At 36.4% G+C, this 25,752-nt stretch overlaps 1 protein-coding gene across 2 annotated transcripts in view; it reads left to right on the top strand.

Annotated features, from left to right (window-relative positions):
* The window catches only part of NKAIN2 (sodium/potassium transporting ATPase interacting 2), a gene marked incomplete at both ends in the record, with an annotated part of 527,329 nt that overhangs the window by 218,344 nt on the left and 283,233 nt on the right, over positions 1–25,752 (top strand). For both annotated transcript variants that reach the window (XM_082048728.1, XM_082048727.1), the window contains one exon: positions 23,836–23,973. In XM_082048728.1, coding sequence (XP_081904854.1) covers positions 23,836–23,973 — 138 coding nt within the window. The remainder of the gene's footprint in view (positions 1–23,835; positions 23,974–25,752) is intronic.

Genomic DNA, 25,752 nt, shown 5'->3' with positions numbered 1-25,752 from the left:
ATGTCTTTCATTTTTACAGAGATAACTTAAGATTCATTCACTGCCATCAATAGTGAGATAATATGAGTTTTGAAAAAAAAATAATAATTGTGGATTGTTTCATTATTTCACTAGATTCTTGTTGTTTAATATTGGATTTTGTTATGCATTTATTGAGATGTATATTTATTTTTTACCTTTCATGCTGGTTTTGTATTTAAAACTCCTCTCTTCCCTTTTAGAATGTCCTATTTTTTTCCACCTGCATTTTTATCACATACAGTGTGGCTAAGTTTAAGGTGCTGTAATACTGTTATTATTTTTGATGAATGAGTGCATAAATTCTTAACCCTAGCACCAGATGATTATTAGTTGTTTTATCACAGAAATAGATAATTAATTATGGTCTGTCTTCAAGTACCACTTTTATTCACTTTGAACTTTTTGCTAATAGTTCACTACTGAATAGTTTAACTAATTGTTGTTGAATGTGTACAATGATTTTTCATGCTACTTTTCCATAGTATTCTTGTTATTGGGAATACATTCTTTAATATTCTACTTAATTTTTCCTTTCATACCCACAGGCTATTACTCCTCCTTCCTGTCTTCATACATGCTTTTTCTTCTTCATATATTGCTAGCTTGAATGTATTTATAGACTGCAATCATGATTTTGCTTTTTGTGGATTATAAATTTAAGTTTTTCAGTTTTGGCTCATTTTTCTTGTTCTATTCACTGAATAACATTTTTTTTTCTGTTCCTCTTCATATTTTCTTGTGTTTTTCTATGTCCTCCCATCACTAAAGAGCCAAGAATACAAGATTTATGAAGCAAGAGTGAACAAGAGAAAATACACACAGATTTATAGTTATGAAGACACACCCTGTGTCAGTGAAGACCTAAAAATTTATTTTTTTTCATGGATGTCATATGATTATGTACCTGCTATGCGTTAGAAATATAATCCCCTGCATGCCTGGGATAGAGATATGTTCTCCCTCCATTTTCTGTCTCTTGTCCTTGGGTATCCCATTTCCTAGATCAGGGACTAATAATCATTAGTCTGTTATATGATGAGATGAGGGCTACTGCCAAATCCACACTTACTTTATCTTTCCTGCTATGTTTTTTACTGGAAGTGGCTGAACTGCTGTAGTTCATGCTGAACTCTGGGGCATTTAATATGCCCTGAACACTCCCATATGACCAGGGACTCCAGGGGATTTAAGCACCTGGTTTGCAAGCCTGAAATGGACTGGACCAAGAGAGAGGCATGGATTCACTCACCTCTGCAAAGATTATTATGGTACTCAGTATATATCACAGTAGAAATTCAGCTGTCTTGGTGGTTTTTTTCAAGGTTTAGGCACTTTCAACCTTTCAGACTAACTTTTTTTTTTTTTTTGTATTCTGTTTTTAGATATAGGGCAAAACCTAATCTAGTCTTTTAGACGCCCAATATTAACTTCCAGTACACATCAAAACTTTAGGTATGTGTCTCAGGTCTCAGTGTAGTCAAAGTTGACCAGCATCTCTAGCTGCTGGAATGACTACCTGGAATGACTTCCTTACAAAGTAGGTGGCAACAGGCCAATGCCTCTGAAGACCTACAATGTTGGTATGCATGCTTTAGCCTGCCTAATGTGTTTTCTCTGTTTAGGTCATACATCTGATTTAGCCAGCTGCAGAAGGCAGCACGGGTGTCTTAAGTTAATTGTCTGCCTCTTATTCATGGTATTTATGAACCCAATAAGAAATGTTAGCTTCTAGCAACTCTCCTTGCATTGTCACCTTTTCTTTGACATCTAGCTTCAGCAGGAGAAGTTCTTACTTTCAGGATACCAGCTAATGCCCCTGTTCCCTTTTGGGGGACACCAAAGGCTCTAGGCAGCTTAGAATGAATGTTGGCTGTTTTCTGGATCAGTGCTTAACCACTAAACTGTTAAGCAAGTGATAAGCTCCAAATCCAAGTTTTTAAATGGAATTTAAACAAAGTTCGTGCCTGTCTGCCTGATTCTGGATCATAATGGAGCCTTTGGTAAGGAATGTCATCTCCCCTGCCTTTTGAGGCAATTTTGAGCATGAAGATATGAGTAAACAGGGCAAGACAATCTGGTTCCTTTAACCACCTTCAGAATTAGTCTGCTGGAAAGCAGATTTTTTGGAACTGAGTTTGAGGGCCGCATTTGGTTTAAGGCAAAGCAATCTGGCCTTTGCTGCTGAGGCAGCAAAGTGGCATCCCAAGCATTTTTCCTCAAAATTCCTCAAACATCTCTGAATCTGTAGCTTTTACTATTTCCCACTAGACACTGACAGAACAAAAGAGCAGTTCAAGGGCCCATCTCACAGTTCTGAGAAAGCCGCATCAGCTTCTGCAGTCTTTAGACAACTGGCTATAAACACAGTGGAAGAATACCAATTTTATTGTTCTGAAATCCTTAGAATAGTAAACAAGGCCTTTCTAATTCAGAAAAAAAGAAAATTATTTACAATCATGTGAATCTGTACTATGACAAATGGTTGAAAAATCTAGAAACTTTGGGCATAATCCTCTTCCTGATGTTAAGGCTGCTCTGGTCTATTTTGTTGCAAAAAGTGGTTTGCAACACATCTTTGTTTGGCAAATGGAGACTTCGTCTTGTGTGTGACATTCCTATGCACTTTTTTAAGCAGCAGGGATCTCTGGCTGTCAGAATGGTCTGTAGGCATAAGTGTTTTTCACTGAGGGCACTGGCATCATTCCAGCCATCTGTTCTAGAATAAATTCCATCCTGTATGAGTTTTTAAAATTGGTATGCTTTTTTCTATTTTGGTAATGTTTGACTGAATATTATATTTGAAAAATGTCCGTCGTTAAGCATTGGTCAAGCAGCACAAGCTACAATTCTCCTCAGGAACCCTGGTCTAATTCAGGTTTCATGCTGGAGTAGATGTAAAAATGTAATTTAATAACAAACTTTCACAGAATCAAAATTATATCCAGAATGTATTGTTATGGAGGAGGTAAAAAGAGGGAGACTGCAACACGAGCAATCCAAAACCAATTTAATCATCGCAATGACTTAGTACAAGCTAATTTAAATGACAGAGCATCTTTTAAGGGATGCAAATGAACATTGTACATGAAATTTTGAATTCTGTCTGAGGTGCAAACCTTATCTTTATCTGCTAAGCATAACTTTCTGAAGTATAAAGCTGTCTCTATAGAATGTCCTTGAAAAGTCACTCAGAAAAATTCACCATCTTAACAACAGAATATACAGGAAAAAGAAAATTAAAAAGAAAGAAAACAAATAACTTCTCAATGGAAACTAAGGCTGATGGATGGAACTCAGCTTGGCACAGGGCTAGTTTATATAAAGTGGCAAAGGGAGGAGAAAGGAAATTGCAGTGATATAGCTTGGCAAGTGCCTGTCACTCCAGGACTCTGAACAAGAGGTATTTCCCTCTAGAAGACAGGTTTAAAAAGCCTGCTGACATTCTGTAATATTTCTTAAAGTGTTATCATCTTTCCTCATACAATAGTTATAGTCTCAAAAACAGAAGAAAACAACACAAAAAACATAAGGTGCTTTCAGTTCTCTGATGGAACTTCTATAATTAGTTTGTATGTATACAATATAATGTGATGTATTGGATTTGGTCAATGCTGCCTAAAATTCACATTTACTTCATACAGGCATTTCTTGTTTTTCTTAATTGCTTACATTATGTTTCCTAATACATTATTTTCTCTGGAATAATACTGTAAGTTTTGCGAAGTTATGGCTAAACAAAGAGTAAAGACACTGAATTAGTAGCATCATTAAGGGCAAGACTGCAAGGGAATGTAATACCTATCATTTTTTCTCTGATATCCTTGATGGCCACTGTGCACATGTGCCCTGCCGTGCATATGTGACTCAGAACCACCACAGTGCAATCTCATCTTTTCCTCAGGTCTTTGCTGGAAGCCTTGGGAGAGGGGACATATAGAATTTATAGGAAGACTGAGGGTTATCGTTAGTATCTGGACATGTTGCTTGACAATCAGAAGGTCATAAAGGACAGGACAAGGAGCAAGGCTATTGTGGTAGTGGTGGTTTAAGGATGGCGGTTTAGATGACCTGCCCATCACTATAGTTGATCAAATGTAATGTCTACATATCAATCTTTTTGCTCCAGGTCAGAGAAGTCATACTGAAATGCCTGGGTTTGATTGGGGCAGCAGTGTGTCACAAATAAACCTAGGGTCTAAGTGTCAATGCGGCAATGGGCTCAAGGATGTATCAGTTTATCTTCTGTGCTTTTTTAGGCCTGCTTTAGAAAACTTCAAGATACTGATGTTTCTGTTACCCTTTTTCAAACCTATGCAGTAAAACAAAGTAGATTTTATGGATTAGGAAGCTATTTCTGAAATGCTTGGCACAGGGCTTACCAAAGCCCTTACCATTGTTACCATTGACACCAAAGCACAATTACACAATGACCTTATTTTAACAAAGAATATTAAAAAGTTGACGTTTTTACTTTATACAAAGTATATACCAGAGTAAGAAAACCATAAACCTTTTTTTTTTTTTTTTTCCTGAGTCCCACATCTGTCGATCACAGGTAGAATTCAGAATTGAAAACTGTTATCACGATGTGTCATTCCAAACCATTAATCCTTTTTTTTTCACTCTGAGGTATTTTCTTCATCAGTGAAGGGGAGAAAAAAAAAAGAAAAAAAAAAAAAGAAAAAAAAAAGAAAAAAAAGGTAAAAATCGAGACAATAGGCTTTCTTTTGTTCCATTTTCATATGTTAGGTTAATTTTGTTGCTCCATTTTCAGGAACAGCAGAGACAATAACATCCACAGTATGAGAATTACAATTATCCTCATTCTAGCAGTTCTGCTAGTTGTTAGAGAGATCTGTATCCAGAGAAATAAACTATAAATCCTATTCAGAAAATCCTTTTTCCAAAGGAGATATTTCAAATCCAGAAACTTCAGTCTTTAAAGAAAAGCAGCACAAAATGATCTAATTGTTATACCACAGATTTCTTTTTATCTCAGCTCTTTCATCAGTTTGTAAGTTTGGAGTTTTTGTTGTGTTTTTTTGTTTGTCTGTTTGTTTTGTTTTGGTTTGGTTTTGTTTTGTAGCAGTACAATTTTCCATGTCTTCTTGTCTTTTCTCCTTGAAAACTAATACTCATTCATAGTTTGACCTTTTGCCAAAGAGCTTTGCCAAAACCCTTTTCTCTCCCTCCTACTTCTTCCAGAGTGATAGCTCCCTGGGAAATGTATTGCTTCTTTCCCAGGCTATCAGGACTAATCCAGTCAGAAGCCCCCACTCCTTCCTAAGACATATGGAAAGTGCTGCAGGCATTTAAACGGGAATGTGCTTCACCCTATTGACAGTTTCTTGGTTTGGTGTGTGGGAATGATCATTGATTTATCTCATTCAGTGTTCTGCCTCTAGCAGTGGCTCATAACACATGATGCCAAACAGGAGATCATACGCATGGCACCTGAACAATTGGGTTATTCTGAGTGAAGTAGGATGAATTGATTCTTTCAACCTGAATGCGATTTTTTTTTCAATTATTTTCTTAACTGGTGTATCTATGACTGCAGCATGCCTGACAGTCCCTTGTCTGGAGTTCCTTTGTTTGAAATAGAAGATGAAGACCTGTCCCTATGTGGTGAAAGCCAGGTAAAGATACAGGATGAGATCCAAACAGAGCCCGTCCTCCATGCAAGGTGCAGAGAGTGGGGCATTCTTGAGTCCTTTGCAATCACAGCATTGGTATGAAAAGCACTTTTGGCCAGTTATGTTAGAAAGATCACGAGTGCCTAGTATCGTGTTGAAATTCATTGAAGGTAGTATAGATTAAAGAAAGAGTACATCCAAATCCCTCTTTCTTTGGGATATGTTTAAAGATAAAAGGCTTTATCTGCAATGAAATGTCTTACCAGAACAAAAATACTGTTAGCATGTCTATATTTGAAAATGGTTCAGGACTTTATACAGCAGCACTGAAAAGTATATCCAAAACCAGACTAATAATTCGTGAGCATTGCACATAGTAATCACATATGAATTTTTCTGGTTGCAAGTTGAAGGTTGTTTTATATTTACCTACAAGTCAGATTTTGATTTTGGCTTTTTCCTGTTATTTAATCTTGCCATTTGAGGCCTTTAGGAGATAACAAGGTATCACATTTTCAAATGTCAGAGACAGAGGTATTTTTTTTTAGCTGGAGATTTTTTTGGGGGATGTGGGGAGAGACAGGCTTAGCACTTGACTAATTAAAAGTGATTTGTTTTCATGATCTGGATGAAGTGTTTTTGCCAAATGCCTAAGATACCTCTGAGATTCAGGCAGAATTTTGTCGCATCATCCAGGAAATCCTTATCAAAACACAGCCTGGATCTCTGTCGGCACTGGGTGTATGGTTTGATAACTGAGTCCTATTTTCTTGTCTGCACACCAGCTCTTTGTAGCAGAGGGCATTTATAAAGGAAACAGATGGGGAAACATCAGTTATCTTTTGTGCCTTCTGTTTTCTATAAAGGCCAGCAAGACAAGGCAAGCTCAACCAAAATAATTGAAGGCTTCATAGAATAAGTCAGGTAAGCCAGGGGAGAATAGATTCACTACAGCTCCAGTAGCAGTATAGTTCCTGATAAAAAAAAAGATGATTTTCATGTAGGCTAGTAAAACAACTCAAATTTTGAAAAGCCATAGACCTTATTTTTCGAAGTAATTTTGATCCATGGAATTACTTTATACTAATACAGTCTGTAGCGCTAAGTATACATGGAACTGCTATAAGCCAACTCTGAACAGAATTTATTTAAAAATTGAGAGCCTCAGAGGTGGTGAACCACCACTTGCAGTTTTTACGGACTTCCACAGAAAACGTCAATGATTATAAAAATCCTAAGAAAGTTATCTTTAATCAGAATCATAATCATTAAGAGCAATATTTTTGATCCAATAAGTAGCTTCTGTAAAGGAAACTCAAGTCTAATGTGTTTATGTTTCTCTTAGTTTTGTGGTGGGTTGACCTTAGCTGACGGCCAGACACTATCCCTTGCTATTCTCACTCCCCTTAGTCTGGAGGACAGGGAGAGAAAATAAGATAAAAAAACTCATGGGGTAAGATGAAGGCAGGGAGATCACTCACCAATTATTGTCACAGAGAAAACAGAATCGGCTTGGGGAAAAATTAGCTTAATTTCTTGTCACTTAACATTGATTTTGATCGTGAGAAAAAAAAAAGATGTAAACAGTTCCCCCACAACACCTTTTCTCCCAGGCTGAACCTCACTCCTTCATTCCCAGATCCTCTACCTCCTCACCCCACGTGGAGCAGGGAGATGGGGAATAGAGGCTTGGGGTCAGTCCATGATGTCTCCTCTCCACTGCTCCTTCCTCCTCATCCTGTTTTCCTACTCCATCCTGGCCTCTCCAGGACTGCTCTGTTCAGGCACTCAGAGCTCTTCCTCCTTCCATCCTTCTGGTCTCATCCTGGGGCTCGCAGGGCTGTTTCTCACACTTTTTCCCCCCCCCACTCATTGCTCCCACAGCCCTTGCCAGCACCTGCACCCATCACAGGTTTATAAGTAAAATGTGAGTTAGCTAACAACACAAGAATGAAAATTATATGTTAGAGACAGTTTATTTAATCTGAGCTTTGTTCATGGCTGGGATACATGCTTCTAGTAACATTTTCTGTGAAGTGTGTATGTTGGTTTATATTATTTTGACTATGTTGAGATATCTGATGAAGTTCTCCCTTGGACAGTATTACTAGGTTGCCTACTACTGTAATCATATATACATACAAGTACAGTTATTTTTCATGTTGCCTATATTAATCATCCTAAAGGTAAGAAAACAGAGAGATAAGAAGCTCAGGTTTGTAAGTCTGTATTAGACATGTAAATAAGTAACCTTTTTTAGAAGTGCTGAGTGTCAACCAAGTTCAGCTCACTTCCTTGTTTACTGGCTTTAAATAACAGGAAAAGAAAGTTGATTCCCTACCTTATTACTTTCTGTGTCCAGATCTCCATCTTTTTTAATCAATACCTCTCTGTCATTCATTGGTATCACTGTTGCTTTCCATGGCAATGGAATTGTGATATCATAGCTGCCTTAATGCAGTTTATCTATAGACTTGTGATACCAACTGTCTTGTACTGTTTGTGTTTTCTGTTATCTCTAGTCATTTCCATTTGTGGATTCACAACAAGAAGAAAGTGGTGTTTTCATGGTTTGGAGGTGTCTTACAATCTTTTTCCATTTTTACTTTTTATTCTTCTAAGAAGATATCTGTAGCGTAATCTAATTGTAGAAGGCCAAGGAGCCTTGAACTCATAGTTACCTGCATCTCGAGGAAACCATCCAAAGTCCTAACTGGAAGATAGAGGGAGAAAACTCCCTTATCCAACCCATTTGCCACTGTCATTGACATAAAAATAAATGGCTTATTCATTTGCTGTGGCCCACAGCAAATAGATTATTTAGGTATGGAAAGCTTCAAGGTGGAGACTTCATGTATAGGAAGACTTGTAAGCCTGATTAGCAGCAAAGTCTTGTGTGCCTTGCCCACCACTCCTTATTTTGCTTATTTCTGGTATTTTCAAAGCAGAACTAGAATTTCTTCTGCTTAGCATAAGCTATACATCATTACCTGGAATTGCTATACTTTACAACTAGTGCCAACTTCACCTTCCATTTTATAACTTAATGAGGTGTAGCTTTTTACTGGCTACCATTCAGTGTTTGTCAGGTGGCTGATGAAGCACTCAGTTGAGTTTTCCATCTGCTGCTCCATTCTTCCTATCCAGACTTCATAGGGCATGTATATTCTCTTCAAACAATACTCTTTAAGCATGAAAAAGACTTCTTCTATCTTGTGTTCCAGCTTGCATGATGTTGCACTAATCTGCCATGTTGAAAATACACGTAGTGATTTGTTCCTACTACAGTGACAGTTGAGTGGGAGCATATCCTGTAGCATTTGCCAGATGTGTCACCTCTTGGTGCCATGCCAGATAGTGTTCATCCCATTAAAGGGCTAATTAAAATAAAGAAGCATTCCTATTTTGGATGCTTTTAAAGCATCAGGAACACTATCACCGTATTATTAATATACCTCACGGTCCTACATTTTTTCATGGCATACCTTATGAGAGTCAAGTAATAATACAAGTAACAGGTGTTTGTTAGAGACAGATGGATGACTCTTTCCTGGTTGTTGACAATGAAAAGAAAGCTCCGTCTAACAGTTGTCTTCAGCAAAAGAAAAGGTTATGTACTTCCGTGGTTAGGGAAGTTATATCCTGGTTAGGCCATGTCAGCCATTCTCCATGTTGGAGTATTCAAGTGTTTTGGGGGTGAAATTTAGTAGGTCTCTATTCTTCTTGTTCTTCAGGTCATTATTTTTAAAAAGAAGGTAGTAGTGTTTCATGTCCTTTTGCAAGAGCCTTTACATAAAATGTACAGTAATAGACTTCCAGATTTATTTAGTTAGTTAGTTAGTTGGGCTTGCTAATGACCACAGAGGAGGAGACCAATTGAAGGGGAATAGCTTTGTGGGATCAGCATAGCAATACCTATCCCAGGACAGACAAAAGTTAGCTGTCCCAAAGGATGGCTAAATCCAAGAAGAGTCTTATTTTATCCACAAATACTGGAGTTGTGCCTCAGCTTTCCCCACCCCCTTTACTGCCCTATATCTTGACGTGTAAGTAAGCGGAGACTTACAGTATTTTTCAAAAGTTCTAAACTGCTGTTGTTCAACATCAAGGATATGTAACATGTGCAATGAGATTAAAATGGAAACAAATAGATATGGAGCTGTAAATAAAGGAAGTAATTTCATTTTATACTCTCCTGATTCTTGGTCTTTCCCATTAGCAACTAGAGAGCAGCTTTTTAGAGGACCTGAGAAGTGATTTCTGTCCTGCAGTGTTACTGAAATATAAACAGAGGGTGTCTCTGAAATGCTCGTGTCTAAAAGTCATTTTATAAATAAGTTTAGGCAATATGATTTAGATCCTATTGCTTTTGTTCCTGACCCAGTTGAAATCTTAACACTTTCTAAAGTCTGAAGGTATAATATTCTGTGACTTAAGTATATATATTCTTGCATGCTGTCAAATATGATTTGTGATTTTCCAGTAATATCATTGCAATTTAAATTGAAAAAAAAAAGAAAAAAAAAGCTGTAAGCTGCTTCAAATGGAAGATAAAAAAGCCATATTAGAGGAGAACAAAAGATCACCTAAGCACAGAAACTTACCTCAAGCAGCAGCCAGTAACAGTTACCAAGTGAACCGTGCAGGAACCTGTAGAACTTGGTCATTCCTTCAATTCACCCTTTCAGGTTTCAGCAGTCTGTAATTATGAGACTTCTTAAACCAAAGGCAGTGGCTGGACCATCATTTTTAACTGCTAGCAATGGACTAGTTTTCCATAAAATTCTCTGATTTTTTTCTGCCTAAAAAATTAAAGCCTGTGGCAATATATTTCCCTGTTTTAATTTCATTTTATTTGTTCTCATTTTTTTCTCACATCATTTCAGCTGGGTGCCTCTATGTACTAGGAGAAATACGAACACTCATTCCCTACTTATTTCCATTATATCATCACTAATTTTAAAGACCTTTTCATATCTTACAACATCTCTCTCTTTAGTGACTTCAAGAACTTAATCAGGTCAGTCTGTCCTCAGTAGAAATCCTCCACCATTCTGATCATTCCTGTTATATTTCTTCGTACTTTTCCAGTTTTACTATGGCTACTACTGCAAGTGTGGTGCTCTTTCCACTAGTGTAGTTCTCTGTTTCATTGCTTATGCTTTCCTAATGATTTCTAAAATCTGGGTTTTGCTTGTCATCAGGCTGACATTTGATGCTATCTGGAATAATTTTATAATTTTCTGAGTAGTAATAGTTAATTCAGAACCATGTCTACGTTAAATATTCTTTCCCGGGGAAGTGCTTAATTTTGAATTTATCAGGAATTTATTTCACCTGCCTTTCTGAAGCCTAGTCATTCAGGGTGTGATATCCTTTGCAGCAATTTGCTGTCAAATTTAATAATGTCTACCTTGCAAATTTGGATAGAAAACTTCAGCATTTCCACACATAAACACTGCTTACAACATGCATTCTTCAAGTGTTCAGTATTTCCAAAGCTTCTCAGGTGTATTGAGAAGGTTCAGTCACGGATTCTTAACATCCTTCAGCAAAAGTAGTGTTGATTCTCCCACAACAAATTATATTCATCAAAATGTTTTCCCAGTTTAACCTAATTGTAGTCTGCAATCCAGGAAGATAAGAAACTGATTCTGTGATTCTGTGAATAGCATTTGACCAGATTTATACCTCATCACACTGACTGTTGACGGGACAGGATATCAGCTGGTTCACTTCTGGTTCCTCATCTCCTTTTACAAGGGTGGAAGAGAGAGTCCAGTGCATAATAATGCTGGAAACTAGTATTTACCTTTAAGGACTTTTCACCTTGCAGATTAAACCGACACATAAAATATTCAGAAATATTTAAATAAAATAGGAACTTAGTAATTAGAATCAATGAAATCTGCATTTCCAACTGACTTCGTCTTGAAATCAGGATTTGAATACTGCCTAGGTGTAACTCTGAGATTAAAAGATTTTTGTCTGAATCCCATGGGGATTATTCATGGACTATCACCTGCATCAATTAATTTAGTAATAATTATAACTCTTTTAGATAAAATGGATGGATCATATTCAGTTTGTCTCACTTGGGTACCTACACTTAGTCAGATTGGATTTCCCTCTGGAGGCCTTCAGAGACACATTATTTCACCAAGTACAACAGAAATTTTGTGGAGGTTCAATACCTAAAATGCAAACAAAAGTTCAGGTCCTAAATTATGTAGATTGGAGCTCACCTCTGCTTTATAAATAAAAGTTATGACTGGGATAGAACAGCATCTTCTTTCCTAGGAATGTAGTGACATTAGATGTGGAAGCTGTAATGGTTTTAAATCCATGTATGCAGTGAAACCTACTTCTAGGCAGGGATGAAGGAAGAGACTCGATCACAGTTCAGCAGCATTCACCACAGCAGGGACAGCAGTTTTGCCGAGGGAAGGGCAGGTATGCAGGAAGCTACCTGAGCTTCTCACAGAGCAAGAACATGAACATCACTTCAGAAATGTCATAGATACTGTCAGTCATTGGCAGGTCTTTGCATAAATCTGCTGGCACTTCGGTTAGTTGCCGCCAATAAGCTATCTTTACCCTGGCATTTTAATTTTTGCCATAGTTTTCTTTGTATAGTGAGATAAATTAAGGGAAAATTTGATGACTCCTGTTTTTACTTCCTATTTTCCTAGATGTGCACAAACTTTATATATTCCTTCTTCTCTCCAATGTAGAGCTAACCTGTCAATAACAGGGCATTTTGAATGGGAATTGATCCTTTCTTTCATTGGCTGCAGTAGCAGAACAGCAGGAGTGAAAAAAGTCAGCTCTGCTCTGGTTATTTGCCAGTGAGGTCTGTTGCCTGGATCTTCATTGTAACTGGAGTTCTAATCAGTGTGTCATCAGGCTAGAGATAAGCCACAGGGTAAACCATTACCCCAGACAAAACAGTGCCATGCAACACAAAGCAGGAACCAGCTGGTGCAGCATTCGTTCCATAAAGGTATATTGCTTTAGGAGAGAATCAGCACACATTATATTATCACGTTATATTTTCTCAAGTTAAAAATACTCCCTCTAGAGAGGTCACCTGTACCACTAAGAAATGTGCAGACATTTGGTGTTATGTAAATGTTATTTTTTCCTGTTGTTTCATTAATAATAGGAGTCTGCTTTGAAAAAGACATTGTAGTTACCCTCAAATAATTGCATTAAAAGCTACTGTCTAGCAAGGGTTAGACAGTCAGTAGACATGCATCAATTAAAACACTGATTAATATGATTATATGAAAAAGCGTCACTGTTTGATTCTTTTACTATCTTAAATAAGATAGCATACGGTATAAAATTAAATTGAATACTCTTAGCCTTCCTCTCCTAATCTAATCCACACTAAATTGGTCAGAAACAATTATAAACACCTCTTTTTTGACACATCATGATTGCATAGTTGATTGTTTTTTGTATAATTTGAGGAGGTCATTTGCTAACAAGACATAGCATTTAAAATGGCTAGATTTAAGCAGCTAACCTAAAGTTGTCATTTTTTTTTTTTTTTTTGTGCTAGGCACTGTAGAAGAATCTGGCTCAGGCAATTTAATTTGCCTTTCATAGTCTATCACAAGCTTCATGATTATTTCTTACAACAAAACGCTCAGTGCAACAAATTAGTAGATTCTGCTATGTTGGTTGGACTGCATTCCAATTCCTGCCTTAATGATGCTGGCTGCCTTCAGCGCTGCCAGCACAATAATTATTGCTGAGTTTTCTAGACCTCATCAAACCAGCAAGGTGATCACCCTCTTGGAACAGCTGGTAATAGGAGGTATGGAAAACTGAAAAGATATTGCTGCAACTCTGTGCTATCATGCCAGCCAAGTGTCACTTGAGTGATGGCAGCTGTTGGCAGGGGTAGGGCTCTGCTGGAGGAATAGTTCTAGATTATAGCTTTTGCAGCTTCCAAGGAGAATTGCTGTGGGCACTGAATTAAAGAAAGCAAATTAGAAGATGGGGAAGACAAAGATTTGAAGGCAAATGCAGAAAAAGATATGATAGTTTGTGATGACTGAGCATTTTTTTTTCTTACTGTATGTGATTGGCTCTTTTATGAAGCAAAAAACTTCCACAAGCACCATAACGTCAGCTATGCAGGTTTGTTAGGCAGCCTTCTCCAGGCTTCATCACATAATTAAGATACCAACTGGTATCAGCAAACTGATGTAATTCTTCTCCAATAAAAAGAAGTATACTAGTATTTATCAGTATTTTACCATATGAAGTACAGAAGCAAACTTTAAAAAAAAAAAAAAATTAATTTTTAACAGTATCGTCATCATCAAAATAACCACTGAGTGACTGCTACTATGCTTGAGTGTATATTTTGGATAAACAAATGGGCTTAATCCTAGACACTCAACACAAACCTTTATACAAAATAAACACACAGTAAAAATCAGAGTTTATCTTCAAATTAGTTGATGTAAATTATTTTGGGGTAAATCACAGAAACATTATTAACTGCTGTAAACATTTATGCAAACAAGAAGGCCCATTATACTCCTCTTTAGTGTCTCTGTTTCCTTTCCTGTTTCTCCCTTTTGTTTGAATATTATAATTTTGATCCAACTACAATTTATTTTCTGGAAAATCTACTTGCATGGAAGTGGAGTATTTTGACACCATTCTCATCAGTGGGATGTGGTGCCATCTATTAGCACTATGGAATATAGCAAGTATTCATCATGAATGTTTAGTTTTTAGTCAGAACTTGGCATCTATCCTTTTCATTTTCCCTCAAATTTTTAATTTCTCAGTCTTAGCAGACTGGGAGTAGAACTTTGTGAGTCACTATCTCTTAAGCTGGAACTTTGTTACATTACTCAGTTTTTCACTATTTGTTACCTTGTAGATTGATAAAGCTTGGCTGCAAATAGATGCTATTTCAAAACAATGTACTTGCGAGAACGAGATATTTGTATGCAGACAAGGACTGGTGTGCTAAAAAGAGGTCAACATACAGTATTAGTACATTTGTCATTGCAGACTAACTTTTTATTCCTTATATTTGTCATTGGGGCTAGAAAAAAAGGAATGGCCAGTTTGCCTCTTAATTTTCTTATAGCTCTAATATTGGAAGAGGCAAGAGAATGAGACTGTAATCTCTGCTACTTATATTACAGAGGCTGTGCTTTCCAGTGGCAGGTAATGTGTTTTGTATTTCTTTAAAACAGAAAACTTAGGGTCCTACTCATTTAAACATAGTGTTTCATAAAACCAGAAAAAAAATGTATTTTCCTTGAAATGTTTAATGGGATCTTTTTGAGGCAGTGTCTGACTGGTTCACTCTAGCTGTCCACAGGGCTTGAAATGGGGACCCCTACCCCCGTTGCCCAATGACTTTGGGTTTTCTTATAATGACTCTGACAACAGAGAGTGTTTCATATGCTGCCTTGTTTTCTTGTAGTCATGTTCCAAAGTGGATTGAATACAAATGGTGAAATATTGAAAATCGTTGCAAATTGTTTGGTTCTAATCAACGATTCTTGTGTTTAATCAACAAACTTGAACTAACCTATGAGAATACTCCATTTTCTTTACAAAAAAAATAAAAAAAACAAACAACTGTTTGTGGAACTGAGTTGCAGAGAGCAATTGGTGTTCTCCAGCCGTGGTTAAATGTTAAGGTGCTGGACCTGGGTCACTGGCCATCTGGATGATGAGATCTGAGACCCTGTGCTTGTCCCTGGCAATCTGGTGCAGAGAGGACTTGACAAGTCTGACTCTCAGTGTAGCCATGTTGTAGAGAAGATGCATTTCTGCCTTCAGCACTACTTGGAGTTCCCTAAGGACTAATGGCTTTATACACAGGTAATAGGCAAAGTTTAGCAGCTAGAAACTTTTCTGACTATAACTGATGTCAATTATCTCTCTTCCATAAAGTGGTCTGCATAGTTTAAATGTCAGTTTTCAGGGTATACCAAGGCATTAAAATGTAGTAGGTGCTTCACATATTCTATATAAAATAATGACTATTGCAGCCAGAGCATCTTTGAGGAGAGATTTCCATAAAGTCAGCCAAAGTCAGCATCTGCTTATCCAGGTTTAGTTGTGGAATAAGGGACTATAAGTCAAGAATCTCTCTGTGCATTAGAGTTCTGACATGGATTAGTTGTTGTTCTCTCACTTGCTTTGTAGACACTTATATGTTAGAATACAAGTAAAACCACCATAGTGACTCTAGATTGACTCTTTTCACTTGACAGAGTCATCTGACACCAAATGCTTGGGTCTTGTTATCACAAGATTCGATCCTGATGAAATAGTGAGTGATCCTTGCCAAAACCACTTTAAAATTATTTGCCTAATGAGGTTTCTTACAGGTGTGCCTTTCCTGCTGAGGAGTAGAGACTAATTTTTTGTTGTTGTTAGGAGCTAGTTTTTTTCAGGTAGTGGGCTACATTCTATTTTTGGCTGAAGAAATATACACAGAAGGTAGTTTCACTGCCTCAAGTTAAGATGTCCTAGATACATCCTCTTGTCAACTACGTAACAGTATTGTCAAATCTTTGTTGAGTTTACAAATTTAATATACTGTAATTTGAATCACTGTGTAGAAAGTAGTTCTATCTTTGTGAATGAAAGCGAGACCTGTTTTATTGTCAAATATTTCCAATAAGACAGAAACAATTTGGAAGTGTTAGATAAGGCTAATCTTTCTGAATGCTTGATTTTGCCTCCAGGCTTTACTGCAGGCAAATTCAGAGTGTGCAATTATAAAATATTATTAGAATTTAATTTAAAATTATTTTTGTGTTCAGAACTGGCTCAAGGCTTCTCAGTAGTGTCAGTAAAACTGAATTTTGCCACGTTAAAGTTGCGGCATTGGAGCCAGGGCTTCAACGTTCTTGCTAGAAAAAGAATGTGAAGGAGAAAGGGGGAAATAGAGGTAGGGCAGAGAGGTGGAAGGGAACCCCTGAGACATCGGTCTTGATCTTCCCGTTGTCAGTGGCAGAATGGGAGAAGATGAGGTTGAGCATGTTGGCAGCATTGAAATTTATTCCCACCAGTGGTCACTAACCTGTCTGTCATGATCCTTCCTCTGGCCATGGTCACAGCTGGCCTGTCTCTGCAGACCTGACATAAGCAAAATAGGCAGCAAGCCCAAGACCTTGCTCATGACCTACCTGACTTTGTACCAGGTAGTCACATGAAGCTGCCAATGCAGAGCACTGCCTCCAGTAAACGTTAGGTTCCCAGTAAGTTTAAGTGGTTTTGTTAATCTGTGATCCTATTTGAAGCTCACACCAGTGGACTGGCACAGCTTTTGTAGGAGGGCCCTGTACCTGGGGCAGGTGCTGTGTATATATATATAAGCAAGTATATTAAACTGTTCTTATATATTCCATCTTCTGTGACTACTGCTTCGGGTTTGGTTTGTTGTTTTTGGTTTTTTTTTTTTTTGGTGAGTGGAACTCATGATTTTGAATGTTCCTAAAAATCCAAAGGCAGGATTACTAAATGCTTACTATACTCCTAGCTTGGACCTGGCAGATGAGTATTTTGTCTTAAAACATTATATTGGTTTTAAGGTTAAAATGAACCTCATCATTTGACCCAATTTGTCAGTTTGAGTCTGAACCACTTTTGTGCACATTCAATCCTTATCTTCTTGGTTTAGGTGGAGTGCAAATATGTTTTATTAAAATAATGCACAACTTTTTATTACAAGTATTCATGAACAGGAAATAAAATGCTTTAAAGGGGTTAAAACTCTTAGCACCCCTAAGTTATTCTTACTGAAGTTCATCCTGTAGCTGAAATACTCACTTCATTATATTTAGCCTTATGGGTAAAACACTTTACATAAGATTCATTTTTCAAATGTTCTTTCAGGCATGCAAAAAGATGTGGTTCTGATACTTATCTAGGTCTTGTTACTGTTGGTCAGCCAGAAACAAGAAACTCTGTAGTCTTAAAACGTACATGCATAAACACACACAAAAATTTTGCTGTAACATGCTAAGATTTTTTGATCTAAATTGTAACATGACCTTAAAACCCCAACCTATTTAAACTAGTCACTGGGATTAAGTGTGCAGTTGTATACAAAACTTTGCTCTGAAGATGAATGAACTGAAATACTATTCTGGTTTCAAGAGGATTGAAATCTGCTATATCCCACAAATTCTGGATTTTTATTGTTGTTTTAAGTTATTAGGAAATGTGAATTTAGTCTTGTCCAGTAAAAAAACCCTGAGACAATTATCTCTACAGCTCTGTGTAGCTATGTAAAATGTTGCCATGAATTCAAGTATTTTCTCTAGGTTTCAAAATTTTGCATGTCTTAAGTGCAATATTTTAGGGTTTTTTGTTTGTTTGCAATAATAATAATTCTAACAAAAGAGTTCCTGTGAGATAATTCTAAAAATAATTTTAGGAAGCTGCATTAAAAATACCAAATAATTGAGTGTAAAATCAGGGACATCCACCCATTTTTTTTTCCATCAATAGTCACTTCCATGGATATTGGTGTTTGGTAACTTGTATAAGGAAAGTATTTTGCAAAAATAAAACTTGTTAATCAAGTATTTTGCTAGCAATTTCCTCTTTTTTTCTGCCTGCTCACACAGGAGGTGATTCTTTCAGGGAAGCAGTTAGAAGACAGGATTTTGATTTTGTTATTGTTTGAGTCACTGGGTCTCCATGTATGTATGGTGGAGTCTAAATGTTTTTAAATTGTGAATATAATACCCTTAAGATATATTCAGTGCACAGTAAATCATTTTTATTTAAACTAACTGTCAGCTTCACCATCTCAGTTTTGGCTAGAAACTTTCTTATTTTCCTGTCACGAGTAATAATAACTGAAGTGTTATTTAGATAACAGTTCTGCTTCTCATTACTATGTAACAAAAACCTACTGTAGAAAGCTGATATTTACCAGTTTTTTATTATTACTGTGTTCAGTTAGAGAAGGCAGCAGCTGAGACTCAGAATATACTCTGTACCCGTGGAGAGCCCTGTTGTCCTCAGTAGGTCACAGCAGAAATCCACTTGTACACAATAGGATGCAGAGATGAGGTCCTACACAGGATTTTAAAAAACTGTGATTACCTTCTTATCAAGTGTGGTGAAGGCCTATTCCTTCTCTCAGCAGTATCAAACGGATTAAGGACAGGGGCTTAGTATTATATATGTGATTTCTTTAAGGAATCAATGGACAAGTGGAAACTAATTCCTTCTTGATTTTAACTTGAATTACCTGTGCTTGTGATGGTTTTTATTAGATGTGCTGAGAACACCATTGTGTCCACAGCTCTTCACAGAACTTCATTTTAGTTTGGTCTTTTTTCTTCTTAAAAAAAAAATAAAAAATCTTATTTTCTTTTCCTGCTGTCTTGCAGTAAAGGACTTGACTCACATGCACATGCACACTTGCAGATTTGTAGGTGTATTTTGTATGGATTTGACTTTCAAATTATTATTCTGTTTTTCTGCTGGGTAGCTGTGGAGAATTCCTTGAGTAATGGGGCCTTCTATCTCAGGATGCTATCTGAAATTTTGATGAAAAATTAAATGAACCTCTCTAAGGAATGGCACAAATATATGCATTCTGCCTCAAGATGATGGAAGTTCTGGGGAAGGGTTATCTAGAGATGTTGTATGTGATGCAGGTAGGCCTTAGCATTAGAATTCTTTCATAAGCCAGAGGCCCAAAGTACTTGTATTTATTAGGCTTTCTATGCCATGGAACCGAGAACTGAAAGTCATTAAAAAGCTATATGTCTAACTTAAAACCACAAGCAAATGATTAGAAGCTGTGGGCATCTGATGCAACACAATTGAGCTGAGGGGACTTAATGAGTTACTGATTAGAGCTTAATTTCTGTTGCTCATTCTAAGCCTGCACCAGTCATGATATAATCCACAGCTGATTAATTCTCCTTCACTGTGATATAAGCTAATACTCTCTTCTTCCTTTGGAATGAACCAAGAGCCTGTTATCAAGACTCAGCTGGTCAGTCCATCAGTTGAGCGTGACCCTGCCCTAGGCCCCAGTGTGACTGGTCCCTCTGTGCTGTGTGTGCTGGCCAGGGAACCTGGCTCTTGGGGACTGTAGGTACCCATTTGTGTGTGCACTTTATTTCATATCTATGCAAAGTTCTGATACTGCACCATGGTAAAGTAGTCGTGGTTGAGTTTCTTCTCAAGGAGCTTTCCAAGGAAAGGCACTTTGTCATTTTCCATTTTTGAGTTTGTGTTATAAATCATCTTTTGACTGGTTTCTCCTTTGTAGTTCCTGTCTGAAATTTTAGTCCAATCAAATACTTTAAGAATCATCTCAAAATGGTTTTATTTATCCACTGGAAATTCAATTCTTAGGTCCCTCAAGGTCAGTAACACTGTTAACCTGTTAACAACCAGCCTCTGACAAGAATCTGGAAGTAGTTTGAGCTATTACAACTTGACAGTATACAGACTATTTTTATCTTGTATTTGTTTTTAAAACATTTAGCTGAAGTCTGGAAAAAATAATGCATTAATAAAATCGTTCACTGTAATTGCACTTAACTTTTCTATCATTTTATCAATCATTAAATAAGATAATCTGTCTATGATATTTTATATATTTGGAAGCCTAAGAAAACGATGTAGCGGAGGTTTATTTTCTGACATTAGGAACTGAATCTCCATAACCCTACATTCAGGTCCACTCCATTATTAAAGTGGAGTTGAATTAAAACCTATTTTTGTTTTCTTACCATAGTATACTTTTTCATCCAAAGCATCTATTTTTCCTCTTTCCTACTCTCATTTTAAACTCTTGTTTCCAGAAGAAGAAGAAAGAAAATGGATAATTCTTTATTCCTAGAATTTAAAGATTAATATTTCTTTGTCAGTCCTTTCCTTTCTTTCTGTAATGTCCTTGAAACATTGCTATACATTTGAAGCTGGTAGACGTGATTTGGGGAAAGAAGTGCAGTTGTTTAACCAAAAATTGTAAGGTTTTGAAGGAAAGGAAAAAAAAAAACCCCTTTAAAAATCAGGTCTATATTTTCTCTTGCTATGTAAGGAAATCGCTGATGATTCTGGCATATGTGGAAGAGGAGGAAGCTACATAATACTGTGTTTTTAATAGATTTTGTCAGTACTTTGTCCTACTTTTCATTTTTCCCCTTTTAGAAACACAGACCCAATGAGATTTATTTTTTTTTAATTAACTGCATGTAGAAAGTCCATATTATTTTTCTGTTTGTGGGTTGTTTTTATTTTTTTCTCCACCTTCATCTCTTCAGGAAGTATGAATAAAAATCCATTTCTGACTTACATATTTCATTTTATAAATCTTTGATGCACCTTGCTGTGTTAGTCTGATCTTCTAAGGAACAGTAGCTGCATTTCCACACCATTTTAGCTCTGCACACCCTACCAGAATGCTGCTGTTCCACATATCCAGCAGTTCCCCTACATGGGTGATTCCTTGGAGTGACAGAAGAACGTCTAATTAGCAAGTCCACCTATGGCGAACATGAGGTAGATACACAGGGACAGAGGTGGTGCAGACTCATCTCCTGGTTCTAAACGACTGATATTTACCCACTGCCTCATGTGCCATGTTTTCTGGCAGATTCCCCCCACCAGAAGTTTCATCATGGACACAAAATCTGAGAGTGTGGTTGCTTGGTACTGAAGAAATTGGTAGTCATCCAAAAAAAAAGTAGTACATTGTTGTGTGGGAAGTGAAGATTCACATAGAATTGCCATTTATCCAGCACTGCCCCATAAACAAGATTTGGCAGAACTACTTCATTTTTTACCAAAACAAAACAATACAAAAAACACCATAGCAAACAAACAAACACAAAAAAAGAAACAAAGACCAAAAAAACCCCAACAACAAAAACAAAAGTGCTTGTATGATAGTGCATTTTCCTTTTAACTTAAAGTTGCAGAAGGAATATTAGCTTTTCTACTTTTTTTTTTTTTTTGTATAATTAACTACCATGCTGCAATTTTAATCTATAATTAGCATACTTAACTGTATGATTTCCTACTGGTACAATAATTCATGTCATCCCATGTATTTTTTTGCTTGCTGAATCCCTACTGTGACTATACTAGGAAGCTCATACTGTCTACACTCTTTTTGCTACTGCTTTGCTTTTTTGCTCATTTGTTTTTTTGTTCACCTGATGGAAATGGGAGCTCTGTACTCAGAGTGAACATTTTCCCTTTGTTACCTGTTTAACAACACTCAAGGTGTAGCAGGTCTTTTGCTGATACCACTAGTTGACTTCACATAGAACTACATAGTACTGCTTTATACCACATATTGATCTTTTTTTATATAAATGACTATGTCAGTAGTAAAAGAAATATTTCTTAATGATAAACTTAGAAGCATAGGCAGTTTGAAATTTTATTAAGTTCCTAATGCAGCTTGACCTACCTTTTCTTTCTTCATCACTTTGTCACCGTTAGAATACTATGTCTTGGGATTCTGGGAACTCTTCTATGATGTTGTTTTGCTAGGGATAATTGTAAGATACACAAATCAGTGCAATAAGATCTTGGATGGTGTAGGACCAGAATCTCTTTCTGTCAATAAATCTGTGAAATGAAATGATGGGCAAAATACCAAGACTGGCTATAAGCTGGATGCATTGTGTGAAAGGAATCTTTGTCGTAGAGAGGAATTCAGTGGTTGACATGAAACCATGAACTTTCAGATTCAAAATGATGTGGCTGACGAACTTCACCAGGGTTATTTGACAATCTCTATCTTAAAGTTCAACATATGTTAGTAGCTGCTATATAACATTCTTTACATTTTCAATGGTAGTGTAACTGTAGGTTGTCTTTTTAATGCCAAGTTTTCTTACTTAATTTCAAAAAGAGTGTTGGTCTGGCAGTGGACTGCAGCATGAAAATTGAAAAAGTCTCCCATAGCTATATCACACAAGAACAGTGGTGAACAGTAATTATTCATTTAGTACTTGATCTCAAAAGCCGTTATTTTTTAAATGAATGGAGCATGTGGCAGATAAACCTAATTCAGTTAATCCACAGTGTAATATATACTGAGTAAATAGTCACTTGTCATTTAATGAAACTTTATAAAGAAACAGCCTGTTTTTTCTTTCTTACTTCTGTGTCTTTGACATTGGCATTATTATGACTATTATGATTATCATTTTTTAAATTATTATTATTTTATTCACATTTTCATAAAGCTCATTCATTCAACATTCCAGCTAGTGAAATTGTTGGAAAGGTGTCAAAGAAGCTGTCTAAATTCACTTCACTATTACATTGGCTTCTAATATTCATGTCAATATTTTTTGTCAAAATATACCATCCTGCCTATGGGTTGGAGTGCAGTGCTATATTGTGACATAATATCCAAATACCAGCTACGGGACATCTGTTGTTTGAATTCTGCAACTATTTTTACTGATACTGTTAGAAAGGCAGTTCTTCTATTTTCTGATCTATCTGCTTGGAATGGTATTGCTTGAAAACAGTCAACAATAGCCCGAGATTGTCTGTTAATTCACTTTTATAATTAAGTGTCTAGAGTATTGGGTAATAGCTCATACTTTAGCTCTTGTTTGTGACAGTAGGAGAAGGTAAACTACAGGCATTATCAGTTGAACCACGTCAAAAAGTTGCATGCATTTGGTTACTAGTAAAAGACCACTGATAGGATAGCTGGAATAAATAAAAGGTGGGGAAATAATGGAAGTAAAGACACAAGACTAGGCTAAAGGATGGTGTTCGTGGGTGGAAACAAAGTAGCTGAGAAGATGTCATAAGACTGCCACTTATTTTTAGCACCGATACCCTAGAATGTTATAGCATTTTCTTGTGTATGTAACAAAATTATTTGTGTTTTTCCTCCTGCAAACATACCATCCTAGTGAGCAGTTTAGCATCTCAGTAGAATTACCCACATGAATATTTTAGTTAACTGAATATAACTCAGTAAATTGTCAGTGAGAAATGCAGCTTTCATTAGAACAAGGTGAAACATTGCAAACTCATTTCATTTTAATGCTGACTGAAGTTTTTTTTTTGTAACTTAGGACAATTCCCTTGGGTATGAGAAGGAGAATGGCCCTAATATATGTTTTCTGATCTGTTCTAACCTATTTGTCCTTCTGCTTTTTAATCATAGGTTTCTGTGCTCGAGAGGCAGATATTTGACTTCCTTGGTTATCAGTGGGCACCCATCCTGGCAAATTTTATACACATTATTATAGTCATACTTGGCTTATTTGGAACCATCCAGTATAGACCTCGTTACATAACAGGAGTGAGTATTTAATTTTATTTACTTATTTTGATGTGCATGTAAAAAAAAAAAAAAGGCATTCCAAAATCAAATAGAATTCTTGACTTGGTTTAAATATCTTCTGTAATATTTTACACTTACTTATTATGCTTTTGAAACACCTGCAATAATTAAGTGGTAACAACTTGCAAAACTTGAAAGTCAATATAATCACAAACTACATGACAATATGAACTTTCAAGAATTGAAGTCAGTTTAAAGAATTACAGCATCCTCAGAATTACAGGGATTTAGAGCTAGAATGCATGCTGGCCATAACTTTCCTAGATACACTGGACCTCCCTAACAGATCCATGTCTTATTGTCATTTCTTATTGTTATCTGCCATCATCGCTGGAGTGTCTATCTTTACGTATATCCATCCTAGAAATTATAGTCCAAGTTGAGAATGAAATATGAGATTATAGTAAGAAATGTAGGTTTGATGGTTATAGACTGAGGATTCCAGAATAAAAGTAAGGATTTAGACATTTATATTTTTAACCTACTTCTTCTTCAGCTACCCCTCATACACATACTCAGTATTGCTGTACTCATGGGTACAATACAATATTAATGCAATCCTCATTTCTTACTCTGGGTTTGTTTTTTTCCCCATGTATAGGTCTATAAAGACAGAATAACAAATCTGAAAGCCATCGTTCAGAACACCTTTTGTTAGTAATAGTTTGTGTGACAATATTTCTGTCAAAATTGACTACTAATTTAGTTAAAGCTTGTATACTTTTTAGAGACAAGCAGCAGTCAAAAAACTTTGCCCATACACAACCATCTTTTCATCTCAAAAGAAAAATAACTCCACTAAATCTGTACCCACTTCTTCAAAGTCTGTTTCCTCATATACTGTTCAGGAGATAAAAATGTTTTGTTTGTATCCCTGCACTACGATCCATATTGCAGTAGTATGATGGTAACAGTGATACATTAATGTTTCTGTCTGTGTTTCTATCTCTGTGATTTCCTGTATGCAGAAAATGTATATCTGCATATATAATGTCTTTATGAATGCACACAATTTAATATTTTTCAAAACAGAAACTATCAGCATTGAAAAACATATTGCAAGCCTTAAATATTTAGAGTGTTTCCTTCAAGTTGTAACTCTATGAGTCACGTGAATGTGAACTAGAGTTTTCTTCTTCCATTTCTAGCACTTTGACCATTACAAAAGGCTTGAAAACGAAAAACTAAAATTCAAGCCAGTGTCAGTTAAATAAAAAGAGGAAAAGGCTCATCCCAAGACTACTCCAAGGCATAAAAATGAACATGAGCACAAATGCTTAGCTGAGCTAAACAAAAAAATCTAGATTTAATGGCCTTTTCAACAGAAAATTACATGCTACAATGAGTGTATTGTGAATGGGGAGGAATAGCAGCCTCGTAAATAGGTACCATTCACATGAGTTTCTGGATGATATGATTCGTACCACACCATCCTACCAATTTTCACACATATCTTTTCTTAGAGCTCCCACTCACCCTCATTGTGTAGCCCATCTGGCATTCTGAGTTTGCCTCCCTGCATCCTCTCATTTAATTGGATAGAGCCAATTTAAGAGCAAATTGTTTCTCTTGCTCAGATTTTATAATAGACCTCTGAATCTGCCATCTATCACAGAATGCTTAGATGAGGAAACAATGAGGAAACTTTCATCCTTCATTTAATTGGACCAACAGAGGAGTGCTGTGATTTTTTCATTTCTTCTGGAAAGTATCTAAAGTATGGATGAAGGAAATGGT

This window comes from Streptopelia decaocto (assembly GCF_964273445.1).
Source record: "Streptopelia decaocto genome assembly, chromosome: 3".
NCBI classification, from domain to species: Eukaryota; Metazoa; Chordata; class Aves; order Columbiformes; family Columbidae; genus Streptopelia; species Streptopelia decaocto.
The sequence above is the reverse complement of the archived record's forward strand: the minus strand, read 5'-3'. Positions and strand labels throughout refer to the sequence as shown.